The 16,289-nt window shown below is 38.2% G+C and overlaps 5 protein-coding genes across 5 annotated transcripts; 2 read left to right on the forward strand and 3 right to left on the reverse strand.

Annotated features, from left to right (window-relative positions):
• Nucleotides 1–1,062: 1,062 nt before the first annotated feature.
• On the reverse strand, nucleotides 1,063–2,142 carry LOC134742017 (mitochondrial translation release factor in rescue). The gene is made up of 2 exons (XM_063674937.1): nucleotides 1,941–2,142; nucleotides 1,063–1,431 (listed from the first exon to the last, which is right to left on the reverse strand). The coding sequence occupies exons 1-2, from the start codon at nucleotides 2,140–2,142 to the stop codon at nucleotides 1,214–1,216; spliced, it is 420 nt and encodes a 139-aa protein (XP_063531007.1). The 3' UTR covers nucleotides 1,063–1,213.
• LOC134742019 (LYR motif-containing protein 5A) lies at nucleotides 2,043–2,989 on the reverse strand. Its single transcript, XM_063674939.1, has 2 exons — nucleotides 2,762–2,989; nucleotides 2,043–2,182 (listed from the first exon to the last, which is right to left on the reverse strand). The coding sequence occupies exons 1-2, from the start codon at nucleotides 2,924–2,926 to the stop codon at nucleotides 2,144–2,146; spliced, it is 204 nt and encodes a 67-aa protein (XP_063531009.1). The 5' UTR covers nucleotides 2,927–2,989; the 3' UTR covers nucleotides 2,043–2,143.
• A 6,102-nt stretch (nucleotides 2,990–9,091) lies between these two features.
• On the forward strand, nucleotides 9,092–11,163 carry LOC134741987 (caspase-8). The gene has a single exon (XM_063674892.1). It carries the CDS (start codon nucleotides 9,187–9,189, stop codon nucleotides 10,762–10,764), a length of 1,578 nt encoding a protein of 525 aa, XP_063530962.1. The 5' UTR covers nucleotides 9,092–9,186; the 3' UTR covers nucleotides 10,765–11,163.
• A 158-nt stretch (nucleotides 11,164–11,321) lies between these two features.
• LOC134741988 (ribonuclease P/MRP protein subunit POP5) lies at nucleotides 11,322–12,033 on the reverse strand. Its single transcript, XM_063674893.1, has 2 exons — nucleotides 11,861–12,033; nucleotides 11,322–11,775 (listed from the first exon to the last, which is right to left on the reverse strand). Exons 1-2 carry the CDS (start codon nucleotides 11,878–11,880, stop codon nucleotides 11,325–11,327), a joined length of 471 nt encoding a protein of 156 aa, XP_063530963.1. The 5' UTR covers nucleotides 11,881–12,033; the 3' UTR covers nucleotides 11,322–11,324.
• A 510-nt stretch (nucleotides 12,034–12,543) lies between these two features.
• Nucleotides 12,544–15,474, forward strand: LOC134741997 (FGGY carbohydrate kinase domain-containing protein). The gene is made up of 4 exons (XM_063674913.1): nucleotides 12,544–13,004; nucleotides 13,314–14,176; nucleotides 14,345–14,567; nucleotides 15,002–15,474. Exons 1-4 carry the CDS (start codon nucleotides 12,819–12,821, stop codon nucleotides 15,356–15,358), a joined length of 1,629 nt encoding a protein of 542 aa, XP_063530983.1. The 5' UTR covers nucleotides 12,544–12,818; the 3' UTR covers nucleotides 15,359–15,474.
• Nucleotides 15,475–16,289: the final 815 nt, after the last annotated feature.

The following is a 16,289-nucleotide window of genomic DNA, read 5'->3' on the forward strand; positions in this document are numbered from 1 at the left end:
TACATTTGACGTTCCCCTCCCCCGCAAAAATCCAGAGACTTTTTTGTACAGAAAAGATTATGATTATGATTATAAATATTGCAGACAAGGCGTCTCCGTTTGATTATATCCTCTAAGCTCTACGCAGACGAAGTCGCGGGCAAAAGCTAGTATTACTATTATACCTGTGGAATTTCAGCTGTTTTTTATTTATTATTCATATCATATCTTATCCACCTTCATTACTGTAACTGTATATGCAATTATACCCCACGTATGTAACGAGCGCAAGTGCTACGCGGCGTCGTAGCGCGTAGCACCGAAGCAAATTGCAAATTGTATTTGCTTTACTCTTATCAATAGGAGTTTTGGAGTTCTAGGCGAAACTACTTTTTTTACCCTTTGAGCCTTTGAGCCTTTGATATTTTAGATACCTTCAAAAACGCACACTTGCAAAATATGGTGTCAACGCCTTGCACCACGCGTTCATACACGCGCATTGGTATGCATAAAAATCTCAATACTTACTGCATGTTTTTTTTTAGAGAAGCCACGAATATTCGGCAACTATTCGGCATTCGGCCTATTTGACCATTTTGCCGAATATTCGATATTCGCCCGAATATCTGTATTCGGTATTCACCTACCTAAAAAGAAAAATTACACAATAAAAATAACTAAAAACTAGGTATATTTAATACTAGCTTTTGTCCGCGACTTCGTCTGCATAGAGTTAGTAATTTGGGTAGCTTATTTTTTATCCAATATGCTTTTTATCGATTTCCCATACAAACTTCCATCCCCCTTTTCACCCCCTTAAAGGATCATTTCTGGGATAAAAACTACCCTATGTCCTTCCCCGGGGCTCAAACTATAACAAATTTCAACTAAATTGGTTCAGCGCTTTAAGCATGAAGAGTTGAAAACCCGTGTTTAGCGAAAAGCGCCTACGAACAGTGAACCCACCTAAAGGGTCACTGGACTCGCTGACAGTGAATGTTATGAGAACACTTTGCAAAATCTCACTACATATTCTACCTATAAATAGTGTTATTACAATGAAAAATTATACTAGTAAGCAAGTATTTTTAACTATTTTTTATTACTTATGTACTCATTTAATTTCTACATTTCAACTGTACAATTTACTGGACATACGTATAACCAGTTACAAGATTCAGTAAAATATGGGTACTAAGACTACTAAGTTGAATGAAGCAAATTAGGTAGATATTTACAATCCTTCACGTTTCTTCCATTCATTTTTAAGTAAAGCCATTTTCTTCTTCTTGTACTCGGACCTCTTCAGCTTCTTCTCTTCTATTCTCTTCTTTTGAGCTGCTATACTATCCTCTCCATTTATTTCAGCGTCTAATTTTGCTACTATCATCTCTCGTGCCATTTTTCTGTTTTCATCCTGGCATCTACTACTGTGACATTTGACAGTAAACCCTGCAACATGAGACTAACATTACTAAATTATTTACTTTAGGTTTTTTTGGTGCTTTAATTCATTTTAATATTATGTTTTTCTCCGACAATATTTATAGGTATTTCTATAATTGTAATACTCTACCCTCCTTTTGTTGTCAGGTTTAATTATACAGGGTGGATAAAAAATAAATGCATTCCCGTTACCAGGGAGGTTTTGGGATTATATTGAGCAACTTTTACCATGAGACCAACCACGAAATCGCGAAAAAAAAATTTCCCTCCCATAGAAAATGGACCAGCCAAAATGTATGAAACAACCTAATTTTTTTCGCAATTTCGGGGTTGGTCCCATAGTAAAAGTAGCTCAGTGTAATCCCAAAACCTCCCTGGCAACGAGAATGCACTTATGTTTTGGCCACCGTGTATACTCTTCAGGTTATACATAATATTCGCTAAAGTGCCTTTAGAAGTTCAGAAGTTTAAGAAAATTAGAAGATGATCTGTGATACTACTACCACTACCATTACCTGAGGGTACATGTGTTAGGACTACACAGTTGGCATTCTTGTTCACAGCCGACCCACCAGGTCCACTGCCTCGAACAAACTTTTCCACTAAATCATATTCATTTAATTTTGGCACCTTAGAGTAATCTATAGTATGCTTGAAAGCATTTATTACAGGCCCAATTAGTCGGGAGGTGTTGAAAAGTAGATTTGGCCTTAACATTTTAAACTACTGATCCTTTGCATAGCAATGCAGCTCCTTTCTGAAAGGAATATAAAACATTTTAGAGCATGAAGTATCAAATTAATCAGGCTATGAATATAGAAGTGGATTAACGGTCTGTGGAATCATTTAGTATACTTGTTTTGTACACATTTTTTTATACCATACTGGTGGCAAACAAGCATATGGCCTGCCTGGTGGTAAGCAATCACCGTAATCTACAACTCTAGAGATGTTAAAAACCAGTAGACTCCTTTTTTGAAGAAGCTCATACTGTAACCCCTCAAAAAACCTCAGCCCGAGCGTCCGCTGGAGGTAATTTTATTGACAATGAAGCAACATAATGCCTTAAACCAATATCAAGCTTGGATCAAACAGAGAATAAGACCAGGTGAACACTTTACAGCACTAGAAATTATGTGCAAGCAAGCATAATATGGTGGCTAATAGCCACTGATAAATGATTAATTCAAATCATCTCTGGGGTCAAGTCAGACTTTCGGTTTATCTTATATTTCTTAAGAAATAGTAATTTCTTAAAAGAAATGCGCTTTATAATATAAATGTTATATAGGCTACTTTAATAAAAAATAACCTAAAATATACTAGAAAATTTTACCTCATATGCAAATGATATGTCTTTAGGATCCGTCAGTGATTTGTTGCGTTTAAATTCTGAAGTTATTCTTTTCTTAAAGTAAACGGGGTCCGTAAGTGTTAGAGATTTAGAATACAAAACTAAGTTCTTATACAGTCGCAAAACTTCAGAACGAGTTATAGACATATCCAAACACTTTTCAATACCAAATATCACAAGTATACTGCATATGAATAGTATTTACGATATATTTGTATATAATCTATAAACAATAATAGATAATGTAATCTGTTAACAATTCGATTACATAAAATTTTAAATTTACTTATAATTTCTATAATACAAGAATTCTTGATTCTTGACCGGAACCGGATCTCAATAATCTAATCAAATCGAATCCACGGATTTAGATTTTAATAAACCGGATGGAGTACACGGGCCAAAAAGTGTGTCCACATGAGAAGTCAAAGTGGGCGGTTGCATCTCTTTCTAATTAGGGTGACCATAAGTCATATGTATGTGGGATATTAGGATAAGTTGGAATGTATAGTTTGGCCAAGATCTTTTTTCATTCATGCATAGGAAGTCAGAGAGAATGGATATAGTTTTTTTCTCCTCTGTAAAACGCTTCTCAAAACCTTACTTAATTTAGTCGTTATAAAAGCTGTTACTGATGACAGACAGACTGACAGACGGACAGCGGAGTCTTAGTGGTAGGGTCCCGTTTTTACCCTTTGGGTACGGAACCCTAAAAATGGTCACTTTTTTTCATTTGTAGTCTGCCTCTTTCGCACTCATGGTATGTTCATATACGTAATGGCTTCTGTTTTGCACACTTCAGCTATTCTTTAAGCGTCATCGTAGTTAATTGCACCAATTTTTTTTTAATTTGCCGCCTTCGTTTACTGACGGAAATGTGTGTTCAACTTATATAGAATATTATGTATAAATGTGTCTGTAATATTTAAGGATTTTGGATTTAAATTTTGGCAATTATATAGCTCTCATTACGTGCACAAATAAATCATTTATCTATCTATCTATCAACCAAATAATTAAACATGCCGAAATAAAGATATACTTATTTAGGTAAACTTATTTTTACATTAAGTAAGTACGTTGGTAATAAGAACTCTGTAAGGCCGATTCACATCGTGCCGACATCATTTATTATTATTTGGGGCGTTGTGGGCCTTTGAGTGTCACGTCGACCAAACAGTGATCTATTGTGACGGCCCTTTAAAGCTCATTACTAATGCCCGTTGAATCTAGAAAATTCCAGATTCTTTGGGCCGTAATGTTCTGTACCTCATAGGGTTGTAGTACGTGCCGCCCTAAGTAGGTACTTCTTTTTGACATTAGTGGTCCACAGGAACAGAGAATGTGCATTGCAGTCTCCTCTGACTCCTGGCAGAACCTGCATGTCGGATCTTGTATCTTTCCTATTTGAAACATGTGTTTGTTCAACTTGCAGTGTCCAGTCAGTATTCTAGTCACCGCGCAGGTTTTGTGTCTTTTGAGCCCTAGAAGCTCCTTAGCAACTTTGCTGTTGAATCCTTTAATTAGAGCTTTCGAGTGTTTTTGTCCTTTGACGAACTTCCACCAATCGATTGCTCTCGTTTTTTCTAAGTTGCTGAGCAGAGAATATGCATCCCGTTTTGTGGTTCCACAGAACGGTTCTGGGCCGACCAGGGTTGTGTCTGCGCCCTTTCTAGCAAGTTCGTCCGCTTCTTCATTTCCGTTAATGTCGGAGTGCCCTGGTACCCATCTAAGTATGACTTTGTTGGAGTTAGCCAGTGCATTTAGGTTTTTTTTACAGTTCTGGACTAGTTTTGAGTTTGACTCAAGTGAATCTAGTGCCAGCAGAGCAGCCTGGCTGTCTGAGTTGATGTAGATATGTTGGTGTCTTAGGTTTTTATCCAGGTTGATCTCCGCACATTTGTTGATGGCGAAGACTTCTGCCTGGAAGATTGAGGCCTGTGTGCCCATGCTGACGCTAGCTCTGAGCTTAGGTCTTTCACCATAGATCCCACATCCTACATCATTGCCTTTCTTGGAACCATCTGTATACCAAATATGGCTTCCCTCCTCAACGTACATTTGGCCGTTGGTCCATTTGTCTCTAGGAGGTATTTCTACTGTGAACAGTTTGATAAATTGACATTCTGTGTGCGTGTCATCAGTGGGCATGCTAAGGGTTTTATTTGCAAAAACCCAGGCCTTCAGTTTGGTTAGTGCTTGAGAGCGCCATTTTGGCCTGTTTAGCGTGCATATTCTGTAGACGCACTGCTTGGCCTCCTTTTGCACCTGCAAGTGGAGTGGTAAAATGTCCAGCAGTGCATCGAGGGCCGCCCCCGGTGTCGAGGAGAAGGCGCCTGTTACTGTTAAACAAGCCATGCGTTGCAGGCTGTTTAGAGTATCTATTGCCGTCTTTTGGCTGGTTTTGTTACACCAGACTGCGGAGGCGTAGGTTATAATGGGCCTCACTACCGCTGTGTATAACCACATAGCAATTTTGGGTCTTATACCCCATCTTGCTCCTGCCATTCGACAGCATGACCACATGGCCATTTTCGCTTTTTGTATAATTTTCCTCAGGTGAGCGTTCCAAGTTAACTTTTGGTCGAAAGTGATCCCTAGATACTTGACCTCTTCTGAGAACGGTATTATTTGTCCATTAAGTCTTGGTTCTGTAAGCTTTTCAAGCTTCCGTTTTCTTGTAAATGGTACTATTACCGTCTTACTCGGATTAATGGACAGGTCATTTTCTCTACACCATTTGAATATTGTGTTTAGAGCTCCTTGCATTAGGTTGGATATAGTGTGGAGGCAAGGGCCTTTGACAATGACTACAAGGTCGTCGGCATATCCTTGTGTGTCATAGTCTTGGCCTGACATAATTGCAAGAAGTTGGTCCACTGCTAGGGTCCATAATAGTGGGGATAGAACGCCTCCTTGTGGGCACCCTTTTGTGGTATAAAATTCATGCTCTATAGTATTGAGGGTCAGAGTGGCTACTCTGTTCGAGAGCATGCTATGTACCCATCTGGTGGTGGTTTCGTCTACTCCCTTTGATTTCATACCATTAAGTATGGTCTCTGTGGGCGTATTATCGAAAGCACCCTCGACGTCAAGGAACGCACATAGAGCGGTTTGCTTTTCCTCTAGGGTTTTCTGCACCTTGTCAACCAGGTCGAGTAGGGCAGTCTCCGTAGATTTCCCCTTTTGGTAAGCATGTTGGTTTACACTTAGTGGTCTATCCACCAGGTATTTCGCTCTAATGTGCTGATCAATGATTCTTTCCATCGTTTTGAGTAGGAACGATGTTAGACTAATAGGTCTGAAGGATTTAGGTTGTGAATAGTCCTTTTTCCCTGCTTTCGGTATGAAGCGTACCTTGACGCTAGTCCATTGATCTGGTATAATTCCCCACGCAAAACTTGCTCGGAATATTCTGGCCAGATGCGGGAGGAGGAGGTCCTGTCCTTGCTGTAAAAGTGCTGGAAACACTCCGTCTTCTCCTGCCGATTTAAATGGTTTAAATTTTTCCAATGCCCATTTAATTTTGTTTGGTCTAAAGATATTAGTTGCCAAATTCCAGTCGATATTGCGTGCCCTGTGGATTTGATTATTCCTTTGGGCGCATAACTGTGTGTTACTGGTTGTGTACGAACCGGGGAAGTGGGTGCCTCTGAGCAAGTCAAGAGTTTCCTCTTCTGTGCTCGTAAAAGTGCCATCTGGTCTTTTAAGAAGACCGAGATAGTTGGTCGGTGTCTTGGAAAGTATTTTGTGAATTCGCGCTCCTTTGTGAGTTTGGGCAATCTCTTCACAGAACCTTCTCCATGACCTCCTTTTTGCCTTCCTGATTTGTTTATTATATTCAGTCAACGCTCTACCATACCTTTCCCACTCATTCGGCGTGGTCGAGTGATTGAATATGCGACGTGTAGACCTACGGAGGTTTTCTAGCCTTTTGTTCCACCACGTCGTTGTGTTAGTAGTTTTTGCCTCTTTCAAAGGACAGCTTTGTTCGTAGGCCCTAAGTATGCCTTCAGATAATAGATTAACTGTCAGGTTGAGAGAGTCTGGTGTTTTGACATATTTTGGTACATCCTTTAGACGATTTTCCAGGTCAGCCTTATAGGCTTCCCATGACGTTTCTTTTGGATTTCTACGCGTTAGTGGTTCCCTATCTAGAGAGTCCTTAACACTGAACAAAATATGTCTGTGGTCCGACATTGAATTTTCGCTGCTGACACGCCAGTTGGCTAGGCAGCTTGCCGCCTTTTCAGTAGCGAAGGTTATATCTAATACTTCTTGCCTAGCTCTAGTTACGAAGGTGGGCGTGTTGCCCTTATTCAACAAGTGCAGACAATTGGTAAAGATAAATTGGGATAGTAACTCACCCCTTTTGTTGATTCCAGTGCTCCCCCAGATGGTGTGGTGGGCGTTGGCATCACAACCCACAATAAGTTCCGCCTTTTGTGCCTGAGCGTACTCTAGCACTTTAGTCAGTTCTTCTGTGGGGTCTTGCTTCTCTCCGGGCAGGTAGGCGGAGCAGACTATTACCTTCAGTGCTCCTCTCCCTTTCAGATCGACGTAGGCAGCTACTATGTCTTCACTGCATAGCTCTGTAACAGGCAAGAGGTTAATATTTTTGTTAAATACGATGCAGGCTCTCGGTTTAGCTCCTTTTTCGTAGATTAGTACCTTTCCTGCTCTGTTGAGTCCTGTTGCCATGGACTTGATGTTTATCCATGGTTCTTGTATGAGGGCTATGTCCAGGCCATTTTCGCCAAAAAGCTTCTCTACGACCGCTGTGGCCGCTATGGCGTGGTGGAGATTGGCCTGAAGGAACATCACCCCCCTACCCCTGGTAGCGTCTTTTTATTTGCCACGGCGGTGGGCACTGCCGTGCCCTTGGTGGCCTCCTCCGTTCCCTCTACCCCTTGGGCGGTTTTTGCCCCTGTAGCCTCCCCTGTTGGCGAGAAACCGCTGCATGCCGTGCCGACATCATAGTCACCCTAATGAGTTTGACAATGTTTTCTTGTATTTTTATCGTAAACTTTAATAGTTGAGGCTTACCTGTGAAAAGATATACCACAATCAACAAAACTTTCACTTCTGGAAACTTTCACACAATATATTTTACCCATTTTATACTTTATTTCGCAAATAAATCTTGAGCGCCGCCATTCATGTATTTTGAAAATTTCTTTATCAAGTTGGGGATACCAATTAATATTCAAAGTTACTACAATGTCTACCATATTAAAATTAATGTATTTTTTGTTGTGCACATGCTTGGTTAAATCAGTTAATAATATTGACATTATAACTATTTACAAATTACGTAAAAGATATCAGAACCGCGCTCTGAATATAGCACTTAAATAATATAAGAAGGTATTTAATTTTAGGAGTTTTTGATATAAATACTACCAAAATGGTATTTTTTTAACATTGGCAACATGTGCGAGTGGGACACCGCGACCCACTTTTGCTATCTCATGTGGACCGATTTCTCTAGTCTGGTACGAACACCTTTCTGGCTCGGTGATAAGGTTCAATTTAGTATGGCAAAAAAAGTGACAGCTCGCTCCTGTTTAGGGTATAACTTCATGATCGAATCTCAATATATGTCATATATACATATGTCAATGATGTCAAAGTCAAAATTGTCTAAATGTTTTTTTTTTTATTGAAGTATTAATTAAGCGGCTCTCAATTTAGCCATTTCCCTGATCCTCATATGCTAGTATAGTTTGTCAAAGGACTGTCTCATTTCAAACATAGAAAGAGATAATCATACTATCTTTGTCTTTCACTAGTACTAGCACCAAAAAGAAAAGGATGAGTATAGTTTTTTTTTTGTTCTTATTTACTGACAATTTGGTTTGACCAACTATAGTCACCATACGTGACGATCTTGTCGTATACATGAAGTTATGTGGTCGTATATTTCAAATACGCTTGATAAAAAACGCTACCGCCATTGTGTGAATAAATACATAAAATATTATACATTGTACCTCTTCTAACTACTTGTATACGGTGGCTAAAATATAAGTGCATTCCCGTTGCCAGGGAGGTTTTGGGATTATACCGATTATACTGAGCAACTTCTACTATGGGACCTGGGACCAACTTTTGGCTGTTTCATACATTTTGGCTGGTCCATTTTCGCGATTTCGTGGTTGGTCCCATGGTAAAAGTTGCTCAGTATAATCCTAAAACCTCCCTGGCAACGGGAAATGGGATTGCACTTATTTTGTAGCCACCTGTATAATATACTATGTCTATGGATTGAACTGATTGAGGGAATTCCCTATTTTGATTTGACACAAACCAAAACCAACCAAGACTCGACTTTCATTCTTTTGTAAGTATTTATTAATAATTGCTAAAAAAGCAAAAAGGATACTCGTGCGCCACATTGATTAAAGATGATGTGTATTGACGCAAGTGTACAAGTTGAAGAGAATGCACTTAGTGCTAAAAACTTAAACGCAATAAACCTGGAAGTGATATCTAAAATAGAAAAGGAATTGGAGGTTTACGACTTGATTTCACTCGTGTTCCTTCTCTATGATGTACCAGATACAGCGTTGGATCGTCTTATTATACTACAACGAATTTCTAGGGACATTGAGGGAAGTCACCTAAATTTATTGTTTGACTGGGCTTTAAGCCGTCAAGGACGACCTACTTGGCGTCAGCATTTCTTAGAAGCCCTTGCTGTGTGCCAATTATACAACGTGATCAGGAAACTGGGCTTCCATGTCCCCACAATAAAGAGACTTTACTCGACAAACGAAGATAGTTCCCACATAAATCCAATGAAAAAAGTGCTATACCATATTTGTGAAAACATGACTTCTGATACATTTGAAAACTTTAAAAAGACTTTGGCTTCGTTTGATATGAATGTATTGCAGTATGATACTTGTGAACTTGTCCTTCTGCAACTGATGAGTCAGAAGTTTATAACTTTGAAGCTGCTAAATAATGAAAGAAGTGATGCTAGCTGTAAGATTGAACAACTAGCTAAAATAATTGATAGGGAACCTGAACTAAAAGAATATGCAACTGTATTGAGAAATACAGAAAGCAAGATGAATGTGAAACTGGAATCTCCCTCAACTAGTGTTGAGAAACCTTTCAACGGTAATTTAAATATAAAAGAAGATAATAACACAGAAACTTGTGACTTCAATGAAGTTTACAGTATGATCGAAAAGCTGCATTTTGAAGATATACCTATTGATCTGAAGTCGGATAGACAACCTTCAATAAATTTGAATGACAGGTATAAAATTACAAATAAGAACAGAGTGGGTATATGCTGCATAATAAACCAAGAAGTGTTCTATCCATCTAAAGAAAGCATGGAATATGCAAATGAGAAAGCATTGCCAAGACGTGATGGGTCAACAAAAGATAAAATCATGTTGGAGAAAACTATGCGTGGCTTGAACTTTGATATCATTACCAGAGACAATCTTAACAGTAATGAGATGATAGCATTTATACAACAAGTGTTAAAGAAAGTCTCCGCTGAAGATAGTGTGTTTATGCTTTGCATACTCTCACATGGCATTAGAGGGTGTGTTTATGCCGCAGATTCCATAGCAATAAAAGTGGATTATATTCAAAATTTAGTGGATGAAAAGCAATCTTTAAGAGGCAAACCGAAGGTGCTAATCCTGCAGGCTTGTCAAGTTGATGGTGCCACATCACCATTAGTTGCTGACAGCCCTCATAACATGAGAAAGACAGACTTCTTAGTTTGCTGGGCTACAGCACCAGAATTTGAGGCTTTTAGGCATCCTAAGGCAGGGACATTATTCATCCAAATTTTATGTGGGATCATTAATGCTAGAGGTAAAAGGGAGCATTTCTTGGATTTATTCACTATGGTAAATGACAAGGTTGTTACAATTTGCACTTTGAAAGGTATTGAACAAGCACCTATTGTTAACCATACTTTGAGGAAAAAATTATATTTACAAATGTCTGGTTAATAGTACAATTTGGGATTTTCAAATAGCAGGGTTAAAATGTTTTTATGCGTTTTTAATTGTTAGAAAATTATGGAATTAATACAGTTAATTAAATTTAATTGACCTAATGTTCTAATCTAATTGACAAAATGGAAAATTGTACGCCTTACGGCACAATATAGTGATACAATGATTATGTGAGACCTGTGACCTGTACTTATGTACATGTCATGTTGAACAAATAAATGCTTTTGACTTTTAGCAAACCAATAATTAAGGAAACCCCCTTATTTTCTTTTTATCATTATTTAGAATTAAGCAAGTAAAGCCACAGGCAATGTGGATGGACCTAACTAAACAAAGACATCTTTATATTGGTAATTCAGTCTTATCATTCTGTACATTTGTAACCATTTTAAGTTGATGTATACAGTTAGGTAGGTATAATACCTACATATACTTTCTATTACATTTTGATGGTATACATAACAAACAAGTTATGTTTTCAATTGCATTTTACAGGTGTTTTATAATACATGTATTTATTAATTTTGAATAGATTCTTCAATAAAATGAACTTTTTATGTTAAATTGTCTATATTCACTGCTACATCGGTTTTTGTAAAATCCATCACGGCTGCTTCCAGTCGTTTCCTTTCCTCGTCTGATTTTAAAGACATCCACTTTGTATCTAAGTATGCTCTCTGGTAACTTTGAATAAACTTGAAACAATGTTTCAATGTTGCTCCTACATGTAGTGTCCTCAAAGTCACATCTAGGTTTCCTATTTTAGTTATAAATGGTATGCTACTAGTGACAAATATATGAGGACCATGTCTGGAACGTAATATGGCTATCCTTGTATTCTCATTACAATATTTTGTCAAGAATCCTATTCTTATAGCAGCAACACCAAAATCTCCGTATAATTGTTGAATTTTGTTCAGCACAGTTTCATGGAATATCCTGGATTTTAAACTCAAAGGTTTGTTCTCTGGCACCATGGGACTCGATATCTCTACTGTAATGTATCTGAAAATCATAAAATAAATGAGCATTAAATGTTAGTTCTATGATGAAAAAAAAAACGCCAGCATTTATTTTCTATCATACTAACCTATTCTTAAAGCGCACCATATTTGGAAAATAGGTCTATATATTTAACATTAATTTACATTTAATTTATCTAAAATTATTTTCAATTTACTCTTTCCTTTAGGTTCTTAAAACAAACATAGACGTCATAGACCTAGCATTACTAGATGGAATCTAGTAGATTCATGAAAACATTGAAAACAAAAACTTGAAGTAGTTGAAGTTTTAGGTTATGTTTATTGTGTTGGGTTTGTTTGAGCCACAAAAAGTATTTCAAAACATTCAAATTTAAGTCATTTAGTAGTTTCTTATTGCGTTGTGCATAAATCTAGAACATATCTCGCCTCTACAGCTAAATTTATAAAGCATTGTACGATGTTTATTAAAATAAAAAATATTTTTAAATTTCATTATTAATACAGCTTTATTTTTTCCTAAATGGCAACATTTAGAAAGGGAGGGCACATTTCCTCCTTCCTTTCTGCCATGCGAAAAAAACTTTAAACGAATGTGTGTAGAGTACATTTTATTTATTGTCATTTTTGACGTTTTTTCACTCTCTTGACATCTTTATTTCTTCCTTCCTTCAGAATCCTTGGCGGCAAAGCTGTGATTTAAATTAAAACCTACGTTATTTCTGTAAAAATATAATAATATACTGACCACACAGAAATCTACAACATGTATTTCTTAAAACTTTATGTATTTATCCCTTTGTATTTGTTTAAAACATTGCGATTCTGTAGATAACAGTGAATGGAGAGTAAACAAGGTTATCTCTTAGACCCATGTTTTTTATTACTTAATAGTAAACCAGTTATCGGTAATGCCAAGGTCGAGTATAATCATATTGTTGTCTCAATTATTTTATTCCTCAGCATCTTGCATAACATTGACGATCTATTCCACTAGTGTTAAATATCTTTCTTGTTAAGACGGTTGCCAAGTGCCTTGATAAATGAAACTATAATTTCCTAAAAATGGAGAAAGGTGTTTATTTCATTGGTGTCGACGTAGGATCCGGCAGCGTAAGGGCAGCCCTTGTGAACCAGAAAGGACATATCTGTTCAACTTCAGTAAAGGAAATTCAAACCTGGAAACCAAAGGTGGACTTATATGAGCAGTCCTCTAATGACATATGGAATTGCTGTGAATATGTCATGAAGGTTAGTTTCAGTTATTTTATTAATAATAACTCAATAACTATTTTGTATATATGCAGTGGCATCTCGTGAACTAATCTAGCCATGGGCGAAATCGCATCTGTGAGGCCCTTTTCTTTGCATTCCCACTATTCCCAAGGTAATAGAAAGGATTGGCTTATGTGGGACCTCCTTTACTGCATAGCCATGGGCTAGGAGCCACTTCACTTGCACTGCACCTTTCTATGCCACTGTATATATCTAATGAAAGTTCTTATGTATCCTCATATAGAATTGCCACTAGTGTTACTGATAGAATTTGTAATTTTTCAGAATGTCGTCCAGGGAGTGGATCCAATAAGTATAAAAGGGATCGGATTTGATGCAACATGCTCCCTAGTAGCCTTAGATAATCAATTCAACCCATTAGCAGTGAGTGATTCCTATAACAATGAGCAAAATATAATAATGTGGATGGACCACAGGGCACAGGCCGAAGCAGACTTCATAAACAGCACTAACCATGATATACTCAAATATGTTGGAGGAAAAGTTAGCTTAGAAATGGAAATCCCAAAACTTCTGTGGTTAAAAAAACATTCAAGCAATTGGTCTCAGTTTGGTTACTTTTTTGACCTCCCCGACTTTCTTACATGGAAAGCCACAGGATCTCTAAGCAGATCACTGTGTTCCTTAGTCTGCAAATGGAATTATGAGTGTTCTGTTGATGGTAAACAGGGTTGGAATGTAGATTACTTGAAGAAAGTAGGATTGGAAGATTTAATTGAGGGTGATTTTAAAAAGATTGGTGACAGAGTTCTAATGCCTGGTGAGCATTGTGGAGGGCTCTCACCGGAAGTTGCTAAAGCCTTGGGCTTATTGCCAAGTACACCTGTAGCAACATCCATTATTGACGCACATGCTGGTGGCCTAGGAATGATTGGAACAGATGGTGAGGGTATAGATAAAGACATGTCTACCCGCCTTGGACTGATCTGTGGCACTTCTACATGTCACATGGCTGTGAACAAAAAGGCTGTGATGGTGCATGGAGTATGGGGTCCGTACTTCAGTGCCATGGTCCCTAACATGTGGTTGAATGAAGCCGGGCAGAGTGCATCAGGGATGTTGCTGGATCATGTCATTTCCAGCCATCCTGCAGGCATTGAGCTGCTTAAAAAACACTTGACAGGAGAGTATGTATTATTTTTAGTTTCATATGCATGACCCTACCTCTATTCTTATATACATATATGCGACGTTTTCAACCAAAAGGTATCACATTGTCGCTAGTCGATAAGGTTGATTTCAAATTGAAGCTATATGGAAATAGCTCCTTATTGACAATTTTTCCTTTCTTTCAGAGTTCGCAACCATTTAAGAGACATAATGACTAAAATGGCAAATAAGCAAGGCCTCTCTGATATCAGTTTGTTGACAAAAGACTTCCATGTATGGCCAGACTTTCATGGTAACCGATCACCCTTGGCTGATTCACTTATGAAGGGCATGATAAGTGGCCTTTCCATAACTAAGAGTGAAGAGAACTTGGCTGTGTTGTATCTTGCCACTTTACAAGGTCTTTCTGTAAGTATTTCCATTTTTATACTGTACATATTGCTCTAAAAGTACATGTGTGCGTCCTAATGGGCACAAAAAGTATCCTACACATCCTGCATTTCCTGCAGCCGCCACTTTCTGACAGTGGCGCTAGTGTGCACATGTCCTAATCAGTGCCGGCCCGAGTCCTTGATCAGGGTAGAGCGAAATGGGGTTTTGGCGCCCTTCGTTGAAGCTTTTTACCCTTTTTTTTCTCATTCGCAATTTTGGCGCCCGCCTTGCCATCCGACGCCTAGAGCGGCCGCTCCACTCGCTCTACCCTAGATCCGGCCCTGCTCCTAATAACTGACTAGCCCTAAAACAGATAAGGAATATTTTTGGAACTTTTGACTCAATGCTCTCAAATGCCAATTAAGCTTACAATCTAATTCTAAGGATTATTTTATTCTATTTTTTTTCAGTATGGCACAAGACACATCATTGATGCATTAGTGCTGGCTGGATATGATTCATTTAAATCGTTGCTTATCTGTGGGGGTATTACAAAAGACCCCCTCTTTGTCCAGATACAAGCTGATACCACAGGGTTACCCATTATGAAGCCACATGAAAAGGACTCCGTTCTAGTTGGTGCTGCAATCCTAGGGGCCTGTGCTTCAAAGTATTTCAAGAATATGAAAGAAGCCATCCAAAACATGGGGGGGAAAGCAGATGTGATTAAACCAAATTTGAATATAAAGTCATTCCATGATAAAAAATACAGTGTGTTCCTTAAAATGTTTCAAGATCAATTAGTTTATAGATCACTTATGAAATAAGGGGTAATTTTGTATGCATTTTTATAGAGGATATTTTGTATTCTATTATTCATAAGTTATTCGTGTTAACCTTCAATATGCCTTTGTTTTTTATTATACACATAAGAAAATGTTTATCTTTGGTGGTCTTTTGAGCATCCATTATAATATTACTATCAAGTATACCAACTCAAGTCAAGTATACCTACTACTCAACTATATTGTTTCATTAGTTTCATTACCTACATTTGCCTACATCTTCCTTCTTCGTTAATAACTTGACTTGATCTCCGGTCCATGCCGTACGCTAGGTACAGCATCCAATTCTATAGAAAAGTTGCTGACGTTGCTGTCTTCCCATACAATGTGACGCTGTAGCTGTAGGCGGTGTACAACGTCATCTGTATTCTGTAGTCCTGTAGACCCACTCTGTGTTCCCGTTTATTTTGTGATCAAATGCGTAAAAAGTTATTTCTCGTTTAATAGTTATTTACGATACAAGTGCGGAAAAGAGGAAATTCGAAACGAGTGGCGATAAATTAAAACACGACCGTAGGGAGTGTTTTAAATCGACACGAGTTGCGAATTACCTATTCGCACGTGTATCGTACAACGTTTTACAGTACATATGGCCCTTTAAACTTTCGACATATGCACGAACAGTGTTCTTTTACGCACTAGTGCGAGAAAATAGCACCATATGTACTGTAAAGTACTATTAAAGTTACTTTATCGAAGCGCGGTGCCTGTAAAATTATTTGAAAAACAGCGGCATTGAAATGGGGTTGGCCGGTCGAAATAATTAGCAGATGGCGCCAGCATAGCTTGCCCTGTCCCTGTCAGTCCCTAGAATTGTGTCAAATTTTTGTTTTTTTAATGCCCTGGATGCCAGCCCTTTAAGCCAAATCTCATAGAAAAAGGGCAAGCTATGATGGCGCCATCTCTGCAAACC

This window comes from Cydia strobilella, chromosome 6 (genome assembly GCF_947568885.1).
Source record: "Cydia strobilella chromosome 6, ilCydStro3.1, whole genome shotgun sequence".
NCBI lineage: Eukaryota > Metazoa > Arthropoda > Insecta > Lepidoptera > Tortricidae > Cydia > Cydia strobilella.